This window comes from Mesocricetus auratus, unplaced genomic scaffold (genome assembly GCF_017639785.1).
Source record: "Mesocricetus auratus isolate SY011 unplaced genomic scaffold, BCM_Maur_2.0 Super-Scaffold_100013, whole genome shotgun sequence".
Taxonomy (NCBI): domain Eukaryota; kingdom Metazoa; phylum Chordata; class Mammalia; order Rodentia; family Cricetidae; genus Mesocricetus; species Mesocricetus auratus.
In genome coordinates this window covers 51,831-70,398 of record NW_024429196.1, presented here as the reverse complement: position 1 = coordinate 70,398, position 18,568 = coordinate 51,831, and the positions used below count along the sequence as shown (strand labels likewise).

The 18,568-nt window shown below is 39.1% G+C and overlaps 1 protein-coding gene across 1 annotated transcript in view; it reads left to right on the top strand.

The window, feature by feature from the left end:
• Window positions 1-6,619: 6,619 nt before the first annotated feature.
• Window positions 6,620-18,568, top strand: part of LOC121143721 (outer dynein arm-docking complex subunit 2-like) — a gene marked incomplete at its 3' end in the record, with an annotated part of 35,418 nt that continues 23,469 nt past the window's right edge. The window contains exons 1-2 of the mRNA XM_040756188.1: window positions 6,620-6,696; window positions 7,110-7,224. Coding sequence (XP_040612122.1) covers window positions 6,620-6,696; window positions 7,110-7,224 — 192 coding nt within the window. The remainder of the gene's footprint in view (window positions 6,697-7,109; window positions 7,225-18,568) is intronic.

Below are 18,568 nucleotides of genomic sequence, written 5' to 3'. Positions count from 1 at the left end.
AAATTTACATAGAACTCAAGAAGTAAGTCTCCAAAACACCAAAGGATCCAATTAAAAAGTGGGCTACAGAACTAAATAGAGAATTCTCAATAAAAGAGTCTAAAATGGTTGAGAGACACTTAAGAAAGTGCTCAATATCCCTAGCCATCAGGGAAATGCAAATCAAAACAACTCTGACATACCATTTCACTCCATCAGAATGGCTAAAATCAAAAACTCCAATGACAGTTTATGCTGGAGAGGATGTGGAGAAAGGGGAACACTCCTTCACTGCTAGTGGGAGTGCCACTTTGGAAATCAGTATAGAGATTCCTCAGGAAAATGGGAATCAGTCTACCACAAGATCCAGCAATTCTGCTCTTAGGCATATACCCAAAAGATGCACATTCATACAGTAAGGACATCTGTTCCACTGTATTCATAGCAGCATTACCTGTAATAGCCAGAACCTGGAGGCAACCTAGATGCCCCTCAACTGAAGGGAAAATGTGGTACATTTACACAATGGAGTACTATTACAGTGGAAAAAACTGGAATCTTGAAATTTGCAGGCAAATGGACAACATTAGAAAAAACCATTCTGAGTGAGATAACCCAGACAAACATGGTATGTACTCACTCATATATGGATTTTATACAGGGATCAGGGGAGTGCCAGCCTACAATCCCACTGTCAGAGAGTCTGGAAAACATGTAGGACCCTAAGAGATATATCCATGATACCCCAGAGAAGGGGAATGAGACAAGATTGGAGGCATGGGGGGAGATGAGAGGGAGCCAGGAAAAGAAAGGGGGAAAAGAGGAGGGGAGAGAAGGACATGGGGAGACAGGAAGGTTAAGTCGGGTGAAGAATAGAGGAGAGCAGGACAGGAGATACCATAATAGAGGGAGTCATTATAGATTTTAGGAGATATCTGGCACTAGAGAGATTTCCAGTGATCTACAAGGATGATACCAACTGGCAAACTAAGCAATAGTGGAGAGATTACCTTAGATGCCCCTCCCTGATAATGAGTTTGACTACTTCCTTATATGCCATCCTAGAACCTTCAACCAATGACTGATGGAAGCAGAGGACACCCACAGCTAAACACTGAACCCAGTGGCAGAAAGGGGGGACTGATGAGCAAAGGGGTTAAGACTAGGCTTGTTTAACACACAGAAATAGCTGACCTGAACAAGGGGGAGCTCTTGGATCTTTTGCTAATTTCAAGATGTCTTTGAATTCTAATAATTGGAATATGTGTGCACAGGTGAGGGTCTTACACAATTATTATTGTTTCCACTTTTGGGGGTTTACTGAAATCTTTGGACCTTTGAATTGATGTCTTCATCAATTATAGAACAATCTTAATTATTGCTTTCACTAATATCCTCTTTCCTTCTCTTGTTGCTACTCCATTTATACATATATTGTTTCATTCAATACCATTCCATAGGCATTTGACTGCTGTTTCTGTCTTCTCCCTAAATTTGTCTACTTTGTCTCTCTGACTTTTTTTGGGTGGGGCGACCCCTTTAATGGTCTGTAAGTCCACACTGCTCTTTCTTGCCATGGCCAGTTTGCTGTAACCCAATCACATGAATTCTTTATTTCTAGTAGTGTTTTATTAACCTGGAATTCCTGTTTATTCATTACACACTGGGGATGGTGGTGATGCAGAGAGTTTAATTATATAAATTTGTAGTCAAGAATAAGGAATATATAATCAGTAGGTTATAGAGTTCATACATGCACCATTAAGCCCCACACAGTCATAACAGAACTACAAATAATATACATGTATATATACACACAATTTGTACAGCTGGTACTGTCTATATAATCAACTATTAAATTTTAGGATAAAATCAATGATTAAAGAAAATTCAAGTAATTAATCAATTAAGGGTAGAGTAATATATAAAATACAAAATAAAAATTTTGTTATTTGGAAGCATGAAAGCCTATTCTGAAGATATGCTAAAGATTAAAATCCTAAAGTAAATAAGTGATAGATTTAATAACATGAAATGTAAGTAATGAAGAGTTAAGAAGTCAGCTCACAGGAGTAAGTAATCACAATTGGCACTAAAACAAAAGGGTGAAATACTCATGGTCCATTTGAGGAGTTTGGGAAAGCTGTAGTTGATGAGAGGAACTGTGGAATGTCAGCTGTTCAGGCTGAGAAACTGGGGAAAGCCTCTGTTTCGCAATTTCCAATAAAACAATTCTGTTAGATGAGTATTACAAAATGCCAGTGCTGCATGATACAGACAGACTATTGGGACAGCGCCTGTCAGGACGACCTACTGGATGGAAAGAGAAACACATCTTCATTTCATGGAGCTCTGAGGGTCACCAACATAACTAACCGAAAAGCTTAGCTTTGGAGACTGGGCAATGAAGCATCTCTTACTGTAACATTTTACAAAGCATGCAACATTATGATTTCAAAATACATTGGTTTTCCCAGAAAGAACCAATAGCCTTGCCCATGCCCCATGATACAAAACCAATTGTTTATATCTGTGGCCTTGGTGGGCACGGATGTCAGTCAGACATCTTCCAGTCCTGGTAACACGACACAGGAAGCAAGGAGACAGAAGCAGCTGCATCTTTTTCTAATTTTGGCTTTTTGTTTGTCCATTTTTTGCTGGGGGCGGTATGTGGATTGAGACTGGGTCTCATTTACTTCAGGCTGGCCGCATATGCTCTACACAGCTGAAGATCTTGAACACCTGATCCTCTTGCTTTCATCTCCCAAGTACTGGAGCTGCAGGTGTGTGCCGCCAAACCCAGGATTGCTATTAACTAAAAAGAAAGCCAGAAATTGAACATCTAGCTATCTCCCTAGTGCTATTATGCTGCCAACAGTTTGATTTCCATGGTAAAACAGACAAGCTTGGAAAGGCATAGGTAAGCTTTGTTTTATGATGTCAAGCGATAACGATAAAATTCCCTTCATATAGGAGTGAGGAGAGCTAGTACCTTTGGAAGCAAATTCAAAGCAAGCTGGCAGTCAAATTTAAGAGCTGCAAAAAGTGGGTAAATGCATGGAAAGTGAGTAGTTATTGAAATTAATATCACCTGTGAGGCCATCATTGCTCCACAAGAAGCAATAAACTTGCAAAAAACTCGGTGTAAATATGTGCTCAATCTAGAGACAGTTTCAAATAAAAACATTACTGGTTAGAATGGAACCATGTGCTTTGCCAGTGTGAGGTTTTTGAAGGAATGCGCTGGTGTTGGGAGATATTTTTCTGGTTTACTGAAAAAAGAAATAAGCAAAGACAGTTCTGTTTCAGATCTGCTTAACCAGTGTCCTCAGACTGTGGTCACAGCCTTGTGCATGGCAAACCATATAGAATGCCTCTACCAGGGAGGTCACCTCGTGCTGGAGTAGAGAACACATCACTACAGGCAAAGCGCTGTGCTTGGACTCCGGGAAAGCAGGGGGATTCTTACAAAAGCTTAACAGGAAGCCAGAAGGCCTAAAGGCAGGTTTGTTTATTTGTTTGTATTGTTTTACTTTCTTATGTTTGTGTTGAGGACAGGGTCTGCTCTGTAGCCCACAATGGCCTGGAACTCCAGATCCTGCAATTTCAGGCTCCCAAGTCTGAGATTTTCAGGTGACTTTCTCATGGGCCTTGGATATCGGCTCACAGGGGCACTGTAAGTGGAGAGCAGCTTTCCTGTGGCCTTGGCATAGCACCCTCTCTCTTTACTTGGCGCACATGCACGCACAGCAATGGTTGTTAGCAAGGTGAATATGGCGCTTGGGAACCTTGGTGGGTCCCACAGCAGAAGGAGGGAACCAAGATGGGTGAGAGACGCAGCGGGTGGGAAAACAGACCTGCAGACACGCCTTTTATGAAAGTTTACTGGGGGTAAGAAAATAAGGGAAGGAAAGAAAGAAGTGATAGTGACAGAGATACACAGACACAGGGAGAGAGACAAAAAGAGTTGTCTCCTCAGAGAGAGAACAGAAGAAGAGAGAGGGAGGAGGGTGGAGTTCTCCTCTTAATGGGTCAAGGTTTGTAAGCTGTCATGCCCCAGATGGGTGTGCCAGGTTCCCAAGGGGCGGAGCCGTGTTTGCTTGGATTACAACAATGATCCCTAGTCCCTCATGAGACTGTATTTCCTTGAAGGACAATTAACATGCAGGCATTCCTCCTCATCTGAAGATTCTGTGTTGATGAACCACTGTACTCTATTTATAAATAAAGATCACAGGGACTGGAGAGATGCTCTTGGAAAGGACCTGAATTCACTTCTCAGCACTCACATTGGCTCAACCAACTTGTAATGCAACTCCATGTGGATCTGATGCCTCTGGCCTTCAAAGACAACTGCACTTATGTGCGCCTACCCCTTGTAATTAAAAGTGAAATAAAAGTCTTTAAAAGTTATGAATATCCTTAGCTCTGAGGTTTGGACACAGGAGGACACTGAAAATTTCTGAGCTGTCCAGAGCATGTTTCTAGCTAAGGTCGGGAAAGGTGGGCCTCTGCCTTTTTTTTAGATTATTATTCCATGGGATCTCACAGCCCTCCTGCCTCAGCCTACCCAATGCTGGCAATCACTGGTGTGTCTCACAATGCTTCAGCTCTTACCCTGTAAACAAATGTTCTATTTATGCCATGTTTGTGCATCTTTGTGCTTTGGATTGGTGATGATGTCATCAAATGCCCTTAAGAGGAGTCCTGAAGGACTATCTATTCAGAGTCTGTAAGCTACAGAAAGCTGTAGTGTACCTTTCAAACATTTATGTTTGGTGAACTTCGTTTGAGTTTTATATAGTGCTGCACGATGTTTATCCAGTAAGATTTCATTTTGAAAGCTTACACAGAACAGGGTATATGTGATGGATTAGTGAAAATGCTGGGCCAGAGGCTCCTAGGAAGAGGCCTCATCTTCCCACCAGCCGAACCATTCAGTATTTGCTCTGTGGTGTCTGTGCTGACTTTGGGGTGCATAAACAAACCCTGGTAATGAGAGCTTAATGTATTTATTATTTATGAATGCCTAGTCCTTAATGTTTAGTAAATAGTGGTGAAGTTTTATGAGAAACTGTTTGAATAAGAGAATTGGAAGAACTAAATCAGTTTCTTAAAAACAATTATTAAACTCAGAATTAGGGTTTTAATACTATGCAGGCAACAGGAAGCCATCAGACATGATTGTGAATTGCTCAGCAGGGTTGATGGAGCCTTGTGCAAGGTGATATCAGGGGCTGAACTTGCATCTCTGCCGGGGTCACTGTTCTCAGAGAGCTTACACAGAAGATCCAGCCATGCCTTCTCGGGCAGTTATAGTAGGAACGGGAATGGAGAGAAGCTGAGTACATCAGGCATGCTGGTTCTCAGCAGAGCTATGAGCAGGGAGTGACTACCAGGAGCAGGTGACTGACATAGGAATCCTGGGAGTCAGCCATTCCATGCTGGGGATGGAGCAGAGGAGGGATACAGCTGACTTGTGGGGCTCACTTCTCCCGACCAGTTCCCATGTGTACAAATGGTTTTGGTGGTATTTTCCTCATACCGTGCAATCACTCCTCTTCTACCAAATCTTTGAAGACATCGGTAACAGATCATAACCCTTATTCCTTGTGACGAGGCAACTGGTGAATATCTGAGGCTATAGAATGAACTGAAAGGTGTTTTTTTCTTTTGTAGCTAATTGTAATCTTGAGGAAAATAATGTCTCTCTCTCTTTCTCTCTCTCTGTGTGTGTGTGTGTGTGTGTATAGTGCATGTATATGTTCCTGTGTGCACGAGTGAGTGTGCATTTGGAGACTAGAGATTGACTTCCTGGATTGCTTTCTTGTTTATTTACTTTAAATTTTAATTAGTTTTTTTAATTGCATGTATGCCTATGTCTGAGGGTTGGTATGTTCTTGAACAGGGTACTGGGTCTCCTAGATCTGGAATTCCAGGTAGGCAGTTGTGAGCCACCCAGCTTGGGTGTTGGGAACTGACCTTGAGTCCTCTGGAAGAGCAGCACTTGTTCTTCAGTGCTGAGCAATCGCTGCAGTAGGAGGAGCAATTTTTTCAAGAGTCATCTTCTATCTTGCTATAGGCTGTTAGCATAGCCCCTTTCACAAAGCTGCTGGTAATCCACTTGGGATTGTTGGATAATTCATAATTTTCCCCTGGCAAACTCATCTCAAGTAATCAAGAAATGCAGATTTCTTAAAATGTCAATTACACAGGAAGATTTTGAATGGCAGTTTAAAAGCTAGTAGAAGTTACTCTACTGGAGGCTAAATACTACATGTGTTCTACTGAAGCGGAGATGAGAAGTCAAAGGAATTGTGACGGTCCTTATCTTTCTTCATCTGCTTTGCATTTAATGCATCTTTGTGAACAAAGCCGTGTTTGTGAAGGGCATTAAGGGTTGTTTGGCCTTTCCCTCCACTCCCAGCACTCTGTGGACCTTATTGTAAGGTTATGTTCCCTGGACTGATTGACACATAAACAGAAGACAGATGGTGCAGAGATGGCTCTGATGATAATTCATTTTTCAGTTAGTCATGAATCTGTTTTGATTACAGTATGTTTAAGCAATTATAACAAGGTCTGCTGTGCTAGGGAGCACATGGAAAACAAGTTATGTGTTCTGTGTGCCCCACAAAAGATGCACTGTGGTGTGATGGTTTTAATTCCTAATGCTAGATTAGGATTGAAGGAGTTTAAAATATGTCATACCGTAAGGTAAGTCAATTAAACACAGACCAAATAAAAAAGGTACGTGCACAACTCTGAGGCATAAATGTTTGTTTTGGAGAAGGATTTAAGGTGTTATTATGGAAGGAGCCAGTACTTTTTACATAGAAGTAACAGTCTGTGGACAGCTAACTAAGACATTGTGTGGCTTGATTCTAGTTTATGTGAATCATAATTATCATGCAGCAGTGTGCTTTTGGGGTCATGAAGATTGAAACTGAAATCAGAGGACTTGACCATTCAATAGTGTGTAAGTCCCGCTGTTCTGGGAGTTCTGATCAAAAGAGACCCCAGCAGATTGTCTGGGGAGAAACTAAAATTGTGGGACCAAGGGGGCCACTTGACTTTCCCCATCCATTTACTGATTACTGTTCACACCACTGTTTTTGGCTTCTCCACAGGATAATTGATCGCTTAGATGGAGTTCGCCTGTTGTGGTCCCTGCTCAAAAATCCACACCCAGATGTGAAGGCCAGCGCAGCATGGGCTCTCTGTCCCTGCATCGAAAATGCAAAGGTAGAAGGGATTGCAAACCTGCCTGTTGTAAAACTCTGTGAGCCCTCAAATAGTGCTGTCACAACTACTAATTTCTTTTGACTCCCTTTTGGTCAGAGTGATTGTGTAGAAAGGAAAGACTAAATATTTATGCCGAAATGCTCTCCAGCAATGCTTTCTTCTGGTCTTTTGAAAAGTGAGCCTGAAACTAGGCAAAGGTAACAGCAATGTCTTTGAGGTGATGAGAAAGTTAACTGCATTGCATTTTCTGTTGTTACAGCGAGGACAAATTGGGGGATCTTGGCTGTTTTCCCAGGGGTTACAGTAGCAGGAACAGCAAGGTGTCCTTGAAAAGGTCACTTTTCTTAGCATTAATGACAGGTTGATCAAAGGTTTATTTGTTGGAAGAATCTATTTTATTAGTTAATTTAGTTTTCATTTATACATTTTTTATTTCCTTTAAAGGTCTCTCTCCAGCCTGCTTTTCCTTTTGTGTCTCTGGGATGGAATCTGGATCCTGTGCAGGCTGGGAACATGCCCTGCAAGTTTAGAGTCATGCTCAGTTGTCAGGCTGTCCTCAGTTTTCAGGCAGGCCTTGAACTTGGGGCCCTGCTCCCTCAGCCTCCTGCACAGCTGTGATTTCAGGTCTGTGCCACCAAACCTAGGCTTCCTCTCTTACTTTTACTTTACAGTCTCCAGTTTCTCTTAAAGACTCTTGCCACTGGATATTTTCTAAAGAATTAATTTCTATAAAAAAATAAGTGTGACTTGAATGTAATCCTAAATGTGAAAAATGAGTTGTGAAGTTTGTTAGGAGTAGATTTTGATTTTGCTGCTACAAAATCATTACTGAACCCTATTTTTATCGAGGCAGAAATAAACGAAAAAGTGATGAAGATCTCAAATGTTCATCTAGAGGAAAATGGGCAATAAGATAATTCATATTGTATTATGTATTATACAACACAACAATATAAAATAATATTTATTTAAATAATGTGTTTATCAGTGTTTCCACTTTTCACAAATGTATTAAGCCAAGTGGCAAGCTGCAGTAAATGTACGATATTATTTCTATTAAAATTCAAACAAAAATTTAATATGAAGCTTAAATATTAGTTAGAAAGCAAGAAAAATACCATATTAGTTAAAAATTAATACATGTACTTGTAGGATAATTCTTATTAGTTCTGTCAGCTGTCATCTCAGTCCTTCATTCATAAATGTTCATAAATATTAAAGCAGTAACCAAATATTTAAGAACATTAGGAATATTAAAAAGACAAGCCAAGATTAGCAGAATAAACTTTAGAAGCCACAGAGATAATGTAAGGTGCAGAATATATATTTAAAATTTAAAAATTAATATCCTTGGAAAGTTCTAATGGAGAACACTACGTCCAAATTGGATGTTATAACAAAAATTCTGAATAAGAAAATTTTTATAAGTAACAGTAGCTTGACAAATAAACCTAGCATAGTATCTTGCACCTGTACTTCAAAACCTTTGGGGAGGCTGAGGCAGGAGCTTCAAGCTCAGGATCAGCCTGGACTACATGTCAAGTTATACATCAGCCCGGGCTATGAAATGAGTTCTTATCTCAAAAAGGCTTTAAAAATTATTTAATAAAACAATTAGAAAGAATAATTACTCCTAAGGTTGATATGACTAGATAATTATCTGGATAAAGTCTAGTAAATAATCAAGAATGTGAGTGGGAATAAAAGTAGAAGACCTATGTAAAGGAAGAGGGAGTCTCAGGAGAAGAATTAGTCATTTTTTTGAGACACTCTCTTAAGTGGGAAAGATTCCTAAGTGCCAACCAGTGAAACCAGTTAGTGAATATCTATACCTGTACACAAATTTAAACATTCTATCTCCAGAAATTAAAGAAACACTACAATCACATCGGGCTGAACAACATCCACAGTATTTTTTCTGTAATTTTCATTAGTTCTTTGAAATTTTTGTATATTATGTTTTAATTATATTCATCCCCTCCCTCAACTCCTCCCGGATCTAGCCCCTCCCATACTTACCTAGCTTTGTGACCTCTTTTTAAATAACCCATCATGTCAAATTTGTGCTGCCCATATTGCCCTGGATAAGTGGCCTTCCACAGGAGCAAGGTTGACCTATGAGGGGCCATATTTAAGTAAAATTGACTCTTCTTCCCCAGCAGCTATCAGTTATCAGAAGCTCCTCATTCATGCCCACCTCCCTCTTCATGCTGGAATTTTGGGTGACTTTAACTTGCATGCTGTCACAACTGCTGTGAGTTCATATGTGAAACTGCCTTCTGTGTCCAGACAACACTATTTCCTTGTAGTCATCCTTTGCCTCTGACTCTCACAGTCTTTCTGTTTCCTGTTCCACAATGATTTCTGATCCACAGTATGAAGATGTGTGGTGTAGATGTTCTATTTATGGCTGAACATTCCATAGTTTGTTGCTCTCTGCATCTTGAGCTGTTGCGGATCTGTGTCCATCCCCATCTACTGAAGAAAGAAGCTTCTCTGATGAGAGTTGAGACATGCATTAATCTATGAGTATACAGATATCATTAGGATGTAGTTTAATACTATGTGCCTTTAGCAGAATATTAGTTATACATTCCTCCACAGGTCTTGGCCCTGATAATGGTGACAGGTATGGGTATCGTCTTACAGAGACTTGAAATCCAATCAGTAGTTAACCTATGACATTTGTGTGGCTATTGCATCAGTTTCTTGTCAGACCAGTAATCATTGTAGCTCTCAAGATTTCACAGATAGGTAAAATTGATGATTTCTTTTCTCCACTGTTAGATGCACAGCACCTTTCAGCAATAGCTAGCTTCTCCGGGTTGGTGGCAACTCATTTATCTATGTTCTGACTCAAGCCTGTGGTGTTTTCAGCAATTATGTACAGTCTTTCCATCATGCTTTGGAGAGTAACCAAGAAAATCACCAATAGCCTATAATGTTTGGGGTCTCTGAGACCTCATTGGTCAACATTCCAACAGAGGTAACCCATTCCCAGCACTGGGCTTTTTGTTAGCCTGTGGTATCTAGTCACCCTGTTGTAGGGTAACTCTATTTAAACTGTTTTATGTATATATTTCAGAAACATCTACAGCAGTAGATTTCCATGTGATTTTTTTCTGAAGTCCTTTAATGTGAGTTATCCCTCTCATCCCTACCCCAATTTAACATATCTTGTTTCATTATTTCCCTGTAAATTTTATACCACTGCATTTTATCTCCCCCCACCACCTATGGCTCTTCACTGATTCTTCTGACCTTTGTATGTATTCCAGATGAAATGCACATATATCAGAAGATTCAAAGAACATCCCCAAATGGGAGGAATCACACATTTGTATTTTGGGGTATGGGTTGTATTATTAAGAATGATTGTTTCCAGCTGTACCCATTTGACCAGCAGACTCCATAATTCACTTTTCTTAACAGCTGGGTAATATTCCACTGTGTAAGTGTACCTCATTTTCATTATCAGTTTATCAGTTGATGGATATCTAAGCTGTTTCCATGTCCTGACTATTGTTAAAGAACAAGAATGACCATGGATGAGAAGGTACCTCTATAGTAGGATATAATGGTCCTTTGAGCATATGACCAAGAGTAGGATAGCTAGATCAGGTGGAAAATTATTTTTAGATGCTGGAAGAAATTCCATACTAGTTTCCATATCACTCCCAGCAAAAGTAAATAAGGGTTTCCCTTTCTCCAACATCTGTATCGGTATTTGCTATGAGTATTGTTTTATCTTAGACATTCTGACTAGGGTAAAATGAAATATCAATGTAGTTTTAACTTAATTTCTTTAATGACCAAGGGTGTTGAATATTTAAAAATATGTTTCCAAGCCATTTGTATTTTATCTTTTGTAAACTCTCTGTTTAGTTCCATGTCCAATTTTTAAACTGGGTACCTCATTTTCTTGATGCTCATGGTTTGTTGCTTTGTTTTTAATACTTTATACATCCTAAAGAGTAACCTTTGTCAGATGTGTATCTGGTAAAGACTTCCATCTTATATCCTGCCTCTTCACTGGAATCAGAATCTTTTAAATTTAATGAGGTCCCATTTATTAATTGTTGGTCTTAATACATATTCTACCCAGGATCCTCTTTAGAAAGTCCTTTATTGTGTCATCGAGTTCAAGATCTCCACTTTCTCCCCTACCAGATTCAGGGTATAAAGTCTTACGTTGATCCTTGATATACTTGGAGTTGAGTTTTATATAGGGTAATAGATATGGACAGAGTTTTGTTCTTCCAAATGTAACCATCCAATTACCTGCACGATATCGTAGTATGTAGTCATGTTTGGAGAAAGTCCCATGGGCTGCTGAGAAGAATGTGTATTCTTTACTCTGTGACTGGAATGTTGTTTTAGTTTTCATCCAGATGACCTGTCTAAGAGTGGGGCATTGAAATCATTTACCATTGCTGTGCTGGGGTTAATCTGTGGCTTTACCTCTAAAAGTATTTCTTGATGTAATTGAGTTCACCCACATGTGGTGTGTATATGTTTACAAGTGTAGTATTCTGTTGGCAGTTTTTTCCATTTAATGAGGATAGAGTGTGCCTCGTCTCTTCTGACTAGTTGTAGTTTTAAATCTATTTTTTCAGATATTAAATTAGATAGACCTGCTTTTCTCTTAAGTACTTTTGTTTGAAGTAACTTTTTCTATCTTCTTACCTTAATGTGATGCTTGCCTTTGATGGTGAGATGTGTTTCATGGAAGCACAAAAAAGACAGTTCTTGTTTTTAATCCAACCTGACAACTTGTGTCCCATTAATGAGTATTTGAAACCATTAATATTAGGGTTATTATTGAAAGATATGTATTCATTTCTGTCATTTTGTTGATTTTTGTGCTGAGTCTCATTGAATATCTGTCTCACATTGTTTATTTATTCTCTTGTGACCTCTTGGGTCTGATTATTCTTTTCATAGTAAAGTATTCCTTCAATTCCTCTGTAGGGCTGGCCTAACAGTTGTAAATCCCTTTAATCTGTTTTTGTCCTGAAAAGTTTTCTCCTTCAATTTTAGTGGGTAGTCTTACTGGATATAGTAGTCTGAGTTGATAGTTGTGTTATTTCAGGACTTGGCATTCTTAGCCCTGTTGAATAACCAGATGTTCTTGTCATGGGCCTGCTTTTATATAAAGGTAACTTGACTTTTCTCTTTGTTTCAATACTTTTCTTGATTCTGTGTTTTTAATGTTTTAACTATGATGTGTCATAGGGATTTCTTTTCTGGTCTTATCTACTTGGTAATCTGTTGGACATGTGTCTCTAAATATGGGGAATTTTCTTCTATAGTTTTACATATCTCTGTGTATTTGCTCCTCCTCCTCCTCCACTACTGCTACTACTCTTCCTCCTCTTCCTTCTTCTCTTCCTCTTCCCACAATTTGGAGGTTAGGTGACTTCCATTCATACTTTTAAAAATTTCCCATTGACTTTTACTGAGTGAATGATTCTTCTGTCTGGTCTTCCATCCCTTCTTTTCTGTTTTCAACACGGTCCATTCTGTTGGTGATGTTTTCCACTGGAATTTTCAGTGACTTACTGAGTTTTTCATTTCCAGCATCTTTTCAGTTTGGGCTTTCTTCAACAATTTAACTTGTCTTAGATTGACTTCATTATTTCATTCATATCATTGTCTTTGTCTTGTTTGAATTATTTGGCCATAGTTATAATCATTTTAAATGGTTTACCAGGAATTTCCTGTAGGTAATTTTCATTAGGGGCCTTTGCATTGGATTTTTAGATTTTGGAAGAAATACATTATTATTACTGTGTGCATGTGCATGTTTTTATTTTTATTTCTGTGTTGTGACTTGCACATCTATAGTTAGTTTGTTGGTTAAGATTTCTTCCTTTTTTTTTGTTCAAGTCACCTTTCTTCTTTCAGCAGAAGTGTTTATAATGTTCAGGAAAGGGGCCAATTCACAACAGGGTTAGGATGTCAAAACTTTGTTTGTCTGGCATTTGGGACTACAGCTTCTGTCCCAGATTTGCTCATCAGCTACAGCTTGCACTTCCTGCCTGCCCTAGTATTGTTATCCTCCTTCTCAGGTCTTTGGTGAGGTTGAAGATTAGACTGTCACAATTATTGTTCTCTCTTCCTAAATACAAATATTAGGTTCAAGACTTAAACTTTCTAGCTTAGGACAGCTCTGTAGTAATCTCTGTTATTCCTTTACCCTAGACCGGATATATCTTTCTTGCCATTTGCTCTATGTTGCTTCACTGGCTATAAGTCTTTTTATTTTTTTATTTTTTGGTTTTTGGAGATAGGGTTTCTCTGTATTGCTTTGGAGGTTGTCTGGAACTCACTCTGTAGACCAGACTGGCCTCGAACTCACAGAGATCCGCCTGCCTCTGCCTCCCAAGTGCTGGGATTAAAGGCATGAGCCACCAACGCCCAGCAATCTGGCTATAGGTCTTAAGTATGTATGTTTTTACATTTCCTTCTCCTAGAGCACACTTGATATTTGCTATCTTTATATATAGTTTTGTATCAAGCCTAAATCTTTAGACTAAAAGGGGAACTGTAGTGAGATATCAACTCTGCCCTTACCTGTAGCACTGACCACTCCCGTTTGGCCATGGTCATAGGTGTGGACGTGATGGAGACTGGTTTTATGTCTGGGGTTGGGACACAGATGGCTCTTTCTTGCTTCCAGTCAGGCTGCAGAGAGCAGCCTGTGTAGATTTGTGGAGCAGGAACTTGTGGCGGTCATCTGTTTCCTGTGTAAGTGCCTTCTCCCTGAATAAAATTATATTAACCTATATTGAGCCTAGTCCAGTGAATCTGGATCCATACATCTATACCCATTCTTCTGCTCACTCCCCATCACCACCAACTTAGTATTTGAATTTGCAACCTCACATTCTTCTTACCTGTTGTGAGGAAAGAGAGGCATGTGAAAGAAGATCTTTGCCTAACTTCTCTCGTCAATAATTGTAATCTCCTCCCTACATGTGCCTGTGTTTTTTGGGTGCCCTGAGCATTTGAAGAGTTTTAAGTGAGCACAGGTAACTTGAAAATGCATGAGTGGGTGACTAATAAAGCTATTGTGGGAACCTAGATGGAAATAATTAGAATTTAGCCTATTACAGCAGCAGTGTGACTCATAGAGCAAATGTAAGGAATAAATGATGGAGAAATACAGTCAAAACTGGTGCCTGAAGAGGCAGTCAACAAAGATATGGAACAATTACTTTGTTTGATTATCTTTGACAACTGGAGCATGTTGTAAGCTTCCCCAAACACAAGAGACTTCGAAGGAAGACGGTGAATTTGCTTTCATTCAGGTGGAAATGTCCAGTCTTTGGATATTATGAATCTGGATATTTTGGAGGTGTGTGTGTGTGTGTGTGTGTGTGTGTGTGTGTGTGTGTGTGTGTGTGTATGTGTGATCATCAGTGTATGAAGGGGAATGCGGGTGAGGAAGCAGAAGGGAAGAGATCCCCAGCAACAGTGCTAACATAGAGAGGAAGGCTGGGGATTGATGGCCTGACTAAGAAAGGGGATTGTAGAAAAGCCCATATCAAGGAAAGGGATTGTTCCACAGTGTCATTGGTACAATGACAGTAATTATTTAATGCACTAAAAACTAAATGTGAGATATTTATGGTCACTGGTCATCATCATTTCCACGGATAATTTATACAGGTAGTACTAAGGTGAACAATGAGTTCAGAGAAGGAAATGGAAGAAAAATTAATAGTTTTCTAGAAGCTTACTGATAAGGAGACTTAAATGAAATATAAAAGATAATTCAGATTTCTGTGACAGTTCATTATGGGAGGGGTATATGTGTCTATCAATCCATCAAGTTATCATCTATCTGTATTTGTCACTATCTACAATCTATCTATCCAGCTATCTATCTATCTATTAAACTATCATCCATCCATCTATCATCTATCTTCTATTGTACAGATAGAGCTAAACAGAGCTCTGGGGTGGGGAAGGAAGCCCTAGCTATTGCTGAGTCTTAATCTTACAAACACAATGACTAAGCAGTATAAAATTTGAGGGGAAAGTCACTCAAAGTAACAGCTCTCATATGTGAAAAATCCTGTGGGGAGCCAAGTGAGCTCAAAGGCAAGAATCTGCTAGGAAGAATTACAAAGAAAGTCACATCCTTATTAACCCAGGCCATGGACACATGGCCTTCCTGCATATGTCTCTCTCTCCCAATCACAGGTCTGACTTTGATTCTGAATTCCGAAGTTAGAAAGTTATCAACAGGATCTGGTTTAATGCCCTTATGTGAATTTAAAATCTTGAATTTAGATTTTTCCAGCAGATTGCTAATCTAGTCTTTTCAATAAGGACTTGTTTTTTCTGACTGGGTCATAGAAAGAACCATAGACATTTATATAGTTTGAATGAACTAAACTCATAGAATAAAAACGTTGTTGCTACATATCATGCATGTATATATATATATATATTTGATTAAATTTGTGATAAAACATTTTAGATGCTAAAGTAAATGAGGAAAGTAAATATTTTTCTTCAAAAATGTATTGAAAGATATCTGAGAGAAAGTTTAAAAACCATTGGTCTAGCATGGAAGGTCTGGCCCTTGAAGTTGGAGGAAGAAAGTAGGCTGATTTGCAAAGATCTAGGATTTGTGAGGGTTCCCTTTGCCAGGGTCTCAAAGTGAATATTGGGTTGGTATTCCTCTTTGCATCTTTTGACCACACAATTTATTCTTCCAAGGCTGAGTGCTCTGAAGGCACAAAACATGTCAGGGAAGCTTGTGGAGAGAACTCACATTTATATTAAAAACACAGCATATTACTGTATTTACAGATCTCAGTCAAGACACAGTCTAAGAAGGTTCTAGCTAGTAAAACTGCCTGCAATGAGGAGAATGCACTGCTCAAATATGACAACCATTAGATTCCGGCCCTATGAAGACACTATTCAAATACGGCAAACAATAGATACAGGCCCACTGAGCACTTGAGGTGTGACAAATATAAATTTTTCAAAGTCAAGAGCGAACTCTCTTGCCTACGCTGGCCTCTGGCTCCTGGCAGTCCTCTTGTTTTACCCTCTTGACTACTGGGATTACAGGTGTGGGACTCCACGCTGCTGCCTCATACCATGAATTGTCTTTGGCTGGTAGTGTTTAGCTTATGGCTATGTAGTTCTTTACTTACATAATCAAGTTTCTAGTGTTTAAAAACAATGAGGTGAAGTGACACAAAATTTCATTGGAGCCTTTAGACTGTTCTTTCATGTAGGAAAAAGGAAAACTACCTATGCCTCATTAGTAGAAAATTAACTGTAGCTCCCCAGGAACGTGTCTTATAGTGCATAAACTCAGTGCATCTTTGAACCAACTACCTTTGGAATATCTGAAGTAATGTGAACCAAGACTCAGTTTATTCTGACTATACACAAGTGTCCTCTGCTCTGTTATTTCTCCATCCAAAACTTGCCCATGTGATTATACCCAGATTTGCTCTTTTAGCCAGAGTTTTGTACACTGTTTTACTATGTTTAGATGAGTTGAAATTTTTTGCTGATGAGATAATAAATCCTGAGGAATGAGCAAGGAACTTTGCTCGAGTGTACCAGGGTTTCTAGTTCACAGTAAAGCCAGGGCACTGGAAAAAGCCTGGCAGACCCTTCCTGCCTCCTCCCCACTCTAAGCTAGGTGTGCTGTCTCCACGGTCTATCAGGGAGGACTTTCTCCTTTATTCATTTAGTGAGGAACCCTGTTCCCTGTTTTCATGGGTGATGCTTTTGCACGAAATTTTAGATTTACTAACCCTGAATTACAGGATTGGATACGACTATGACATTAGTAACTTCATTGTTTGGATTCATGACCCTGACGGTAAGGCTTCAGGAGTTGGTCTTTGGCAGTCATAGATCAGAGCTAGAGAAAGAGGCTAAACGTGCTAGCCCTGCTATGTCAGGGACCTTGCCACACAGTTCACATGTCATGAAACGCAAGGGTCTTACATATAATGTCCGTGGGTGTGAGCATGGTGAAATATAGCTATTCAAAATAGATGTTGTCTACTTTTGTATTGCTAATACATATTCATTAGAGCACATTTTTCAGATTGATTGCTTAAGACACTAAGATGTAAAAGATGTAAAAGTTGCTTCTAGTGAATGTTTTACATCTTGTTAGAAAATACTTACTTCTCCATATCCATGAAGCAGCCCGTCAGCAAAGCCTCTCGAGAATCAAAGTCTTCAGTAATGAATCCTGGATAGCTGAGCAAGTGGTTTATGGCACATGCCAGCATTGCACCTTTGCTGAAATTGCTTGGTTATTATGTACATAAAATAAATGTTGTGCTGCAGTTTTATAGTAATAGTAAAACTATTGACCTTGTCAGCAGCACACAACTGTCTTGGTGGAGAGCTTAAAACTTTTTTTTCATTTGGAAAAATAAGACTTTAATACATCTTGATAATTGAGATATATAATACACTAGGTGAGGCATATTTTTATGATTAATTTGCTTCTCATTGTTCATGTGATTGAAAATTCAAAGCCTGAGACATCAGCCTGTCTAAATACGAATGAATGTTTAGGACAGGGGATTGGCTACTCAGTGTTTGTCAGTCTACAAAAGTTACCTGGTTACCAAAAAACATTCACTGCACACTTTCTTATTTTAATTTTTATTATTTTTACATACACTACACACTTTCTTAAGGAGTTTTATTTCAAAGCTTATTATTTATAATGTTTTCCATATGAGGATTTAGAATTTTTTTCCAATTATAGTCAATTAAAAAAAAGAGATCCTAAGATGAGACCTCCGAGTGATGTTTAGTCCCTTTTATAAGCTTAAAAGCTGTCCGAGGACTAATGCACTTCAAACTCTTTAAATGCAAGTAGAAAGGCATTGCCTTGGAGCTGCATGATCACACACATCTTGAGAGGAGTCCAGCCGATGAACAGGTGTTCGGTGTTATGAAGTTGGAATGTAAAGCCAGCAGCCCCTGAGCCTGGAAGACCACATGAATCCAGTTCTTAGTTCTTAGATGCAATGTTCTGCAGCTGATGCTCTGTGTCCATGTGCAGAGCACACTATTGAAAAGTAACAGGAGGCCACGAAGGAATATAGAAATGTGTCTTCACTCACAATCCCTTAACGCCTTTGGACAATATTTATAAGAACTGTGTTTCTTTCTAAACAGTTGCCTTTTAAATATTTCACTAGGCAATGTTTAAAGTAGCTTTCTTAATTCAGTTTCTTTCCATCAATGAGTTTTACAAGTTTTCATTGAGAAAGGATGAGAATTTAGATACATTTACTTTTCACAAGAAGCGCTATAAAAGTGTGAGTTGTGTAAT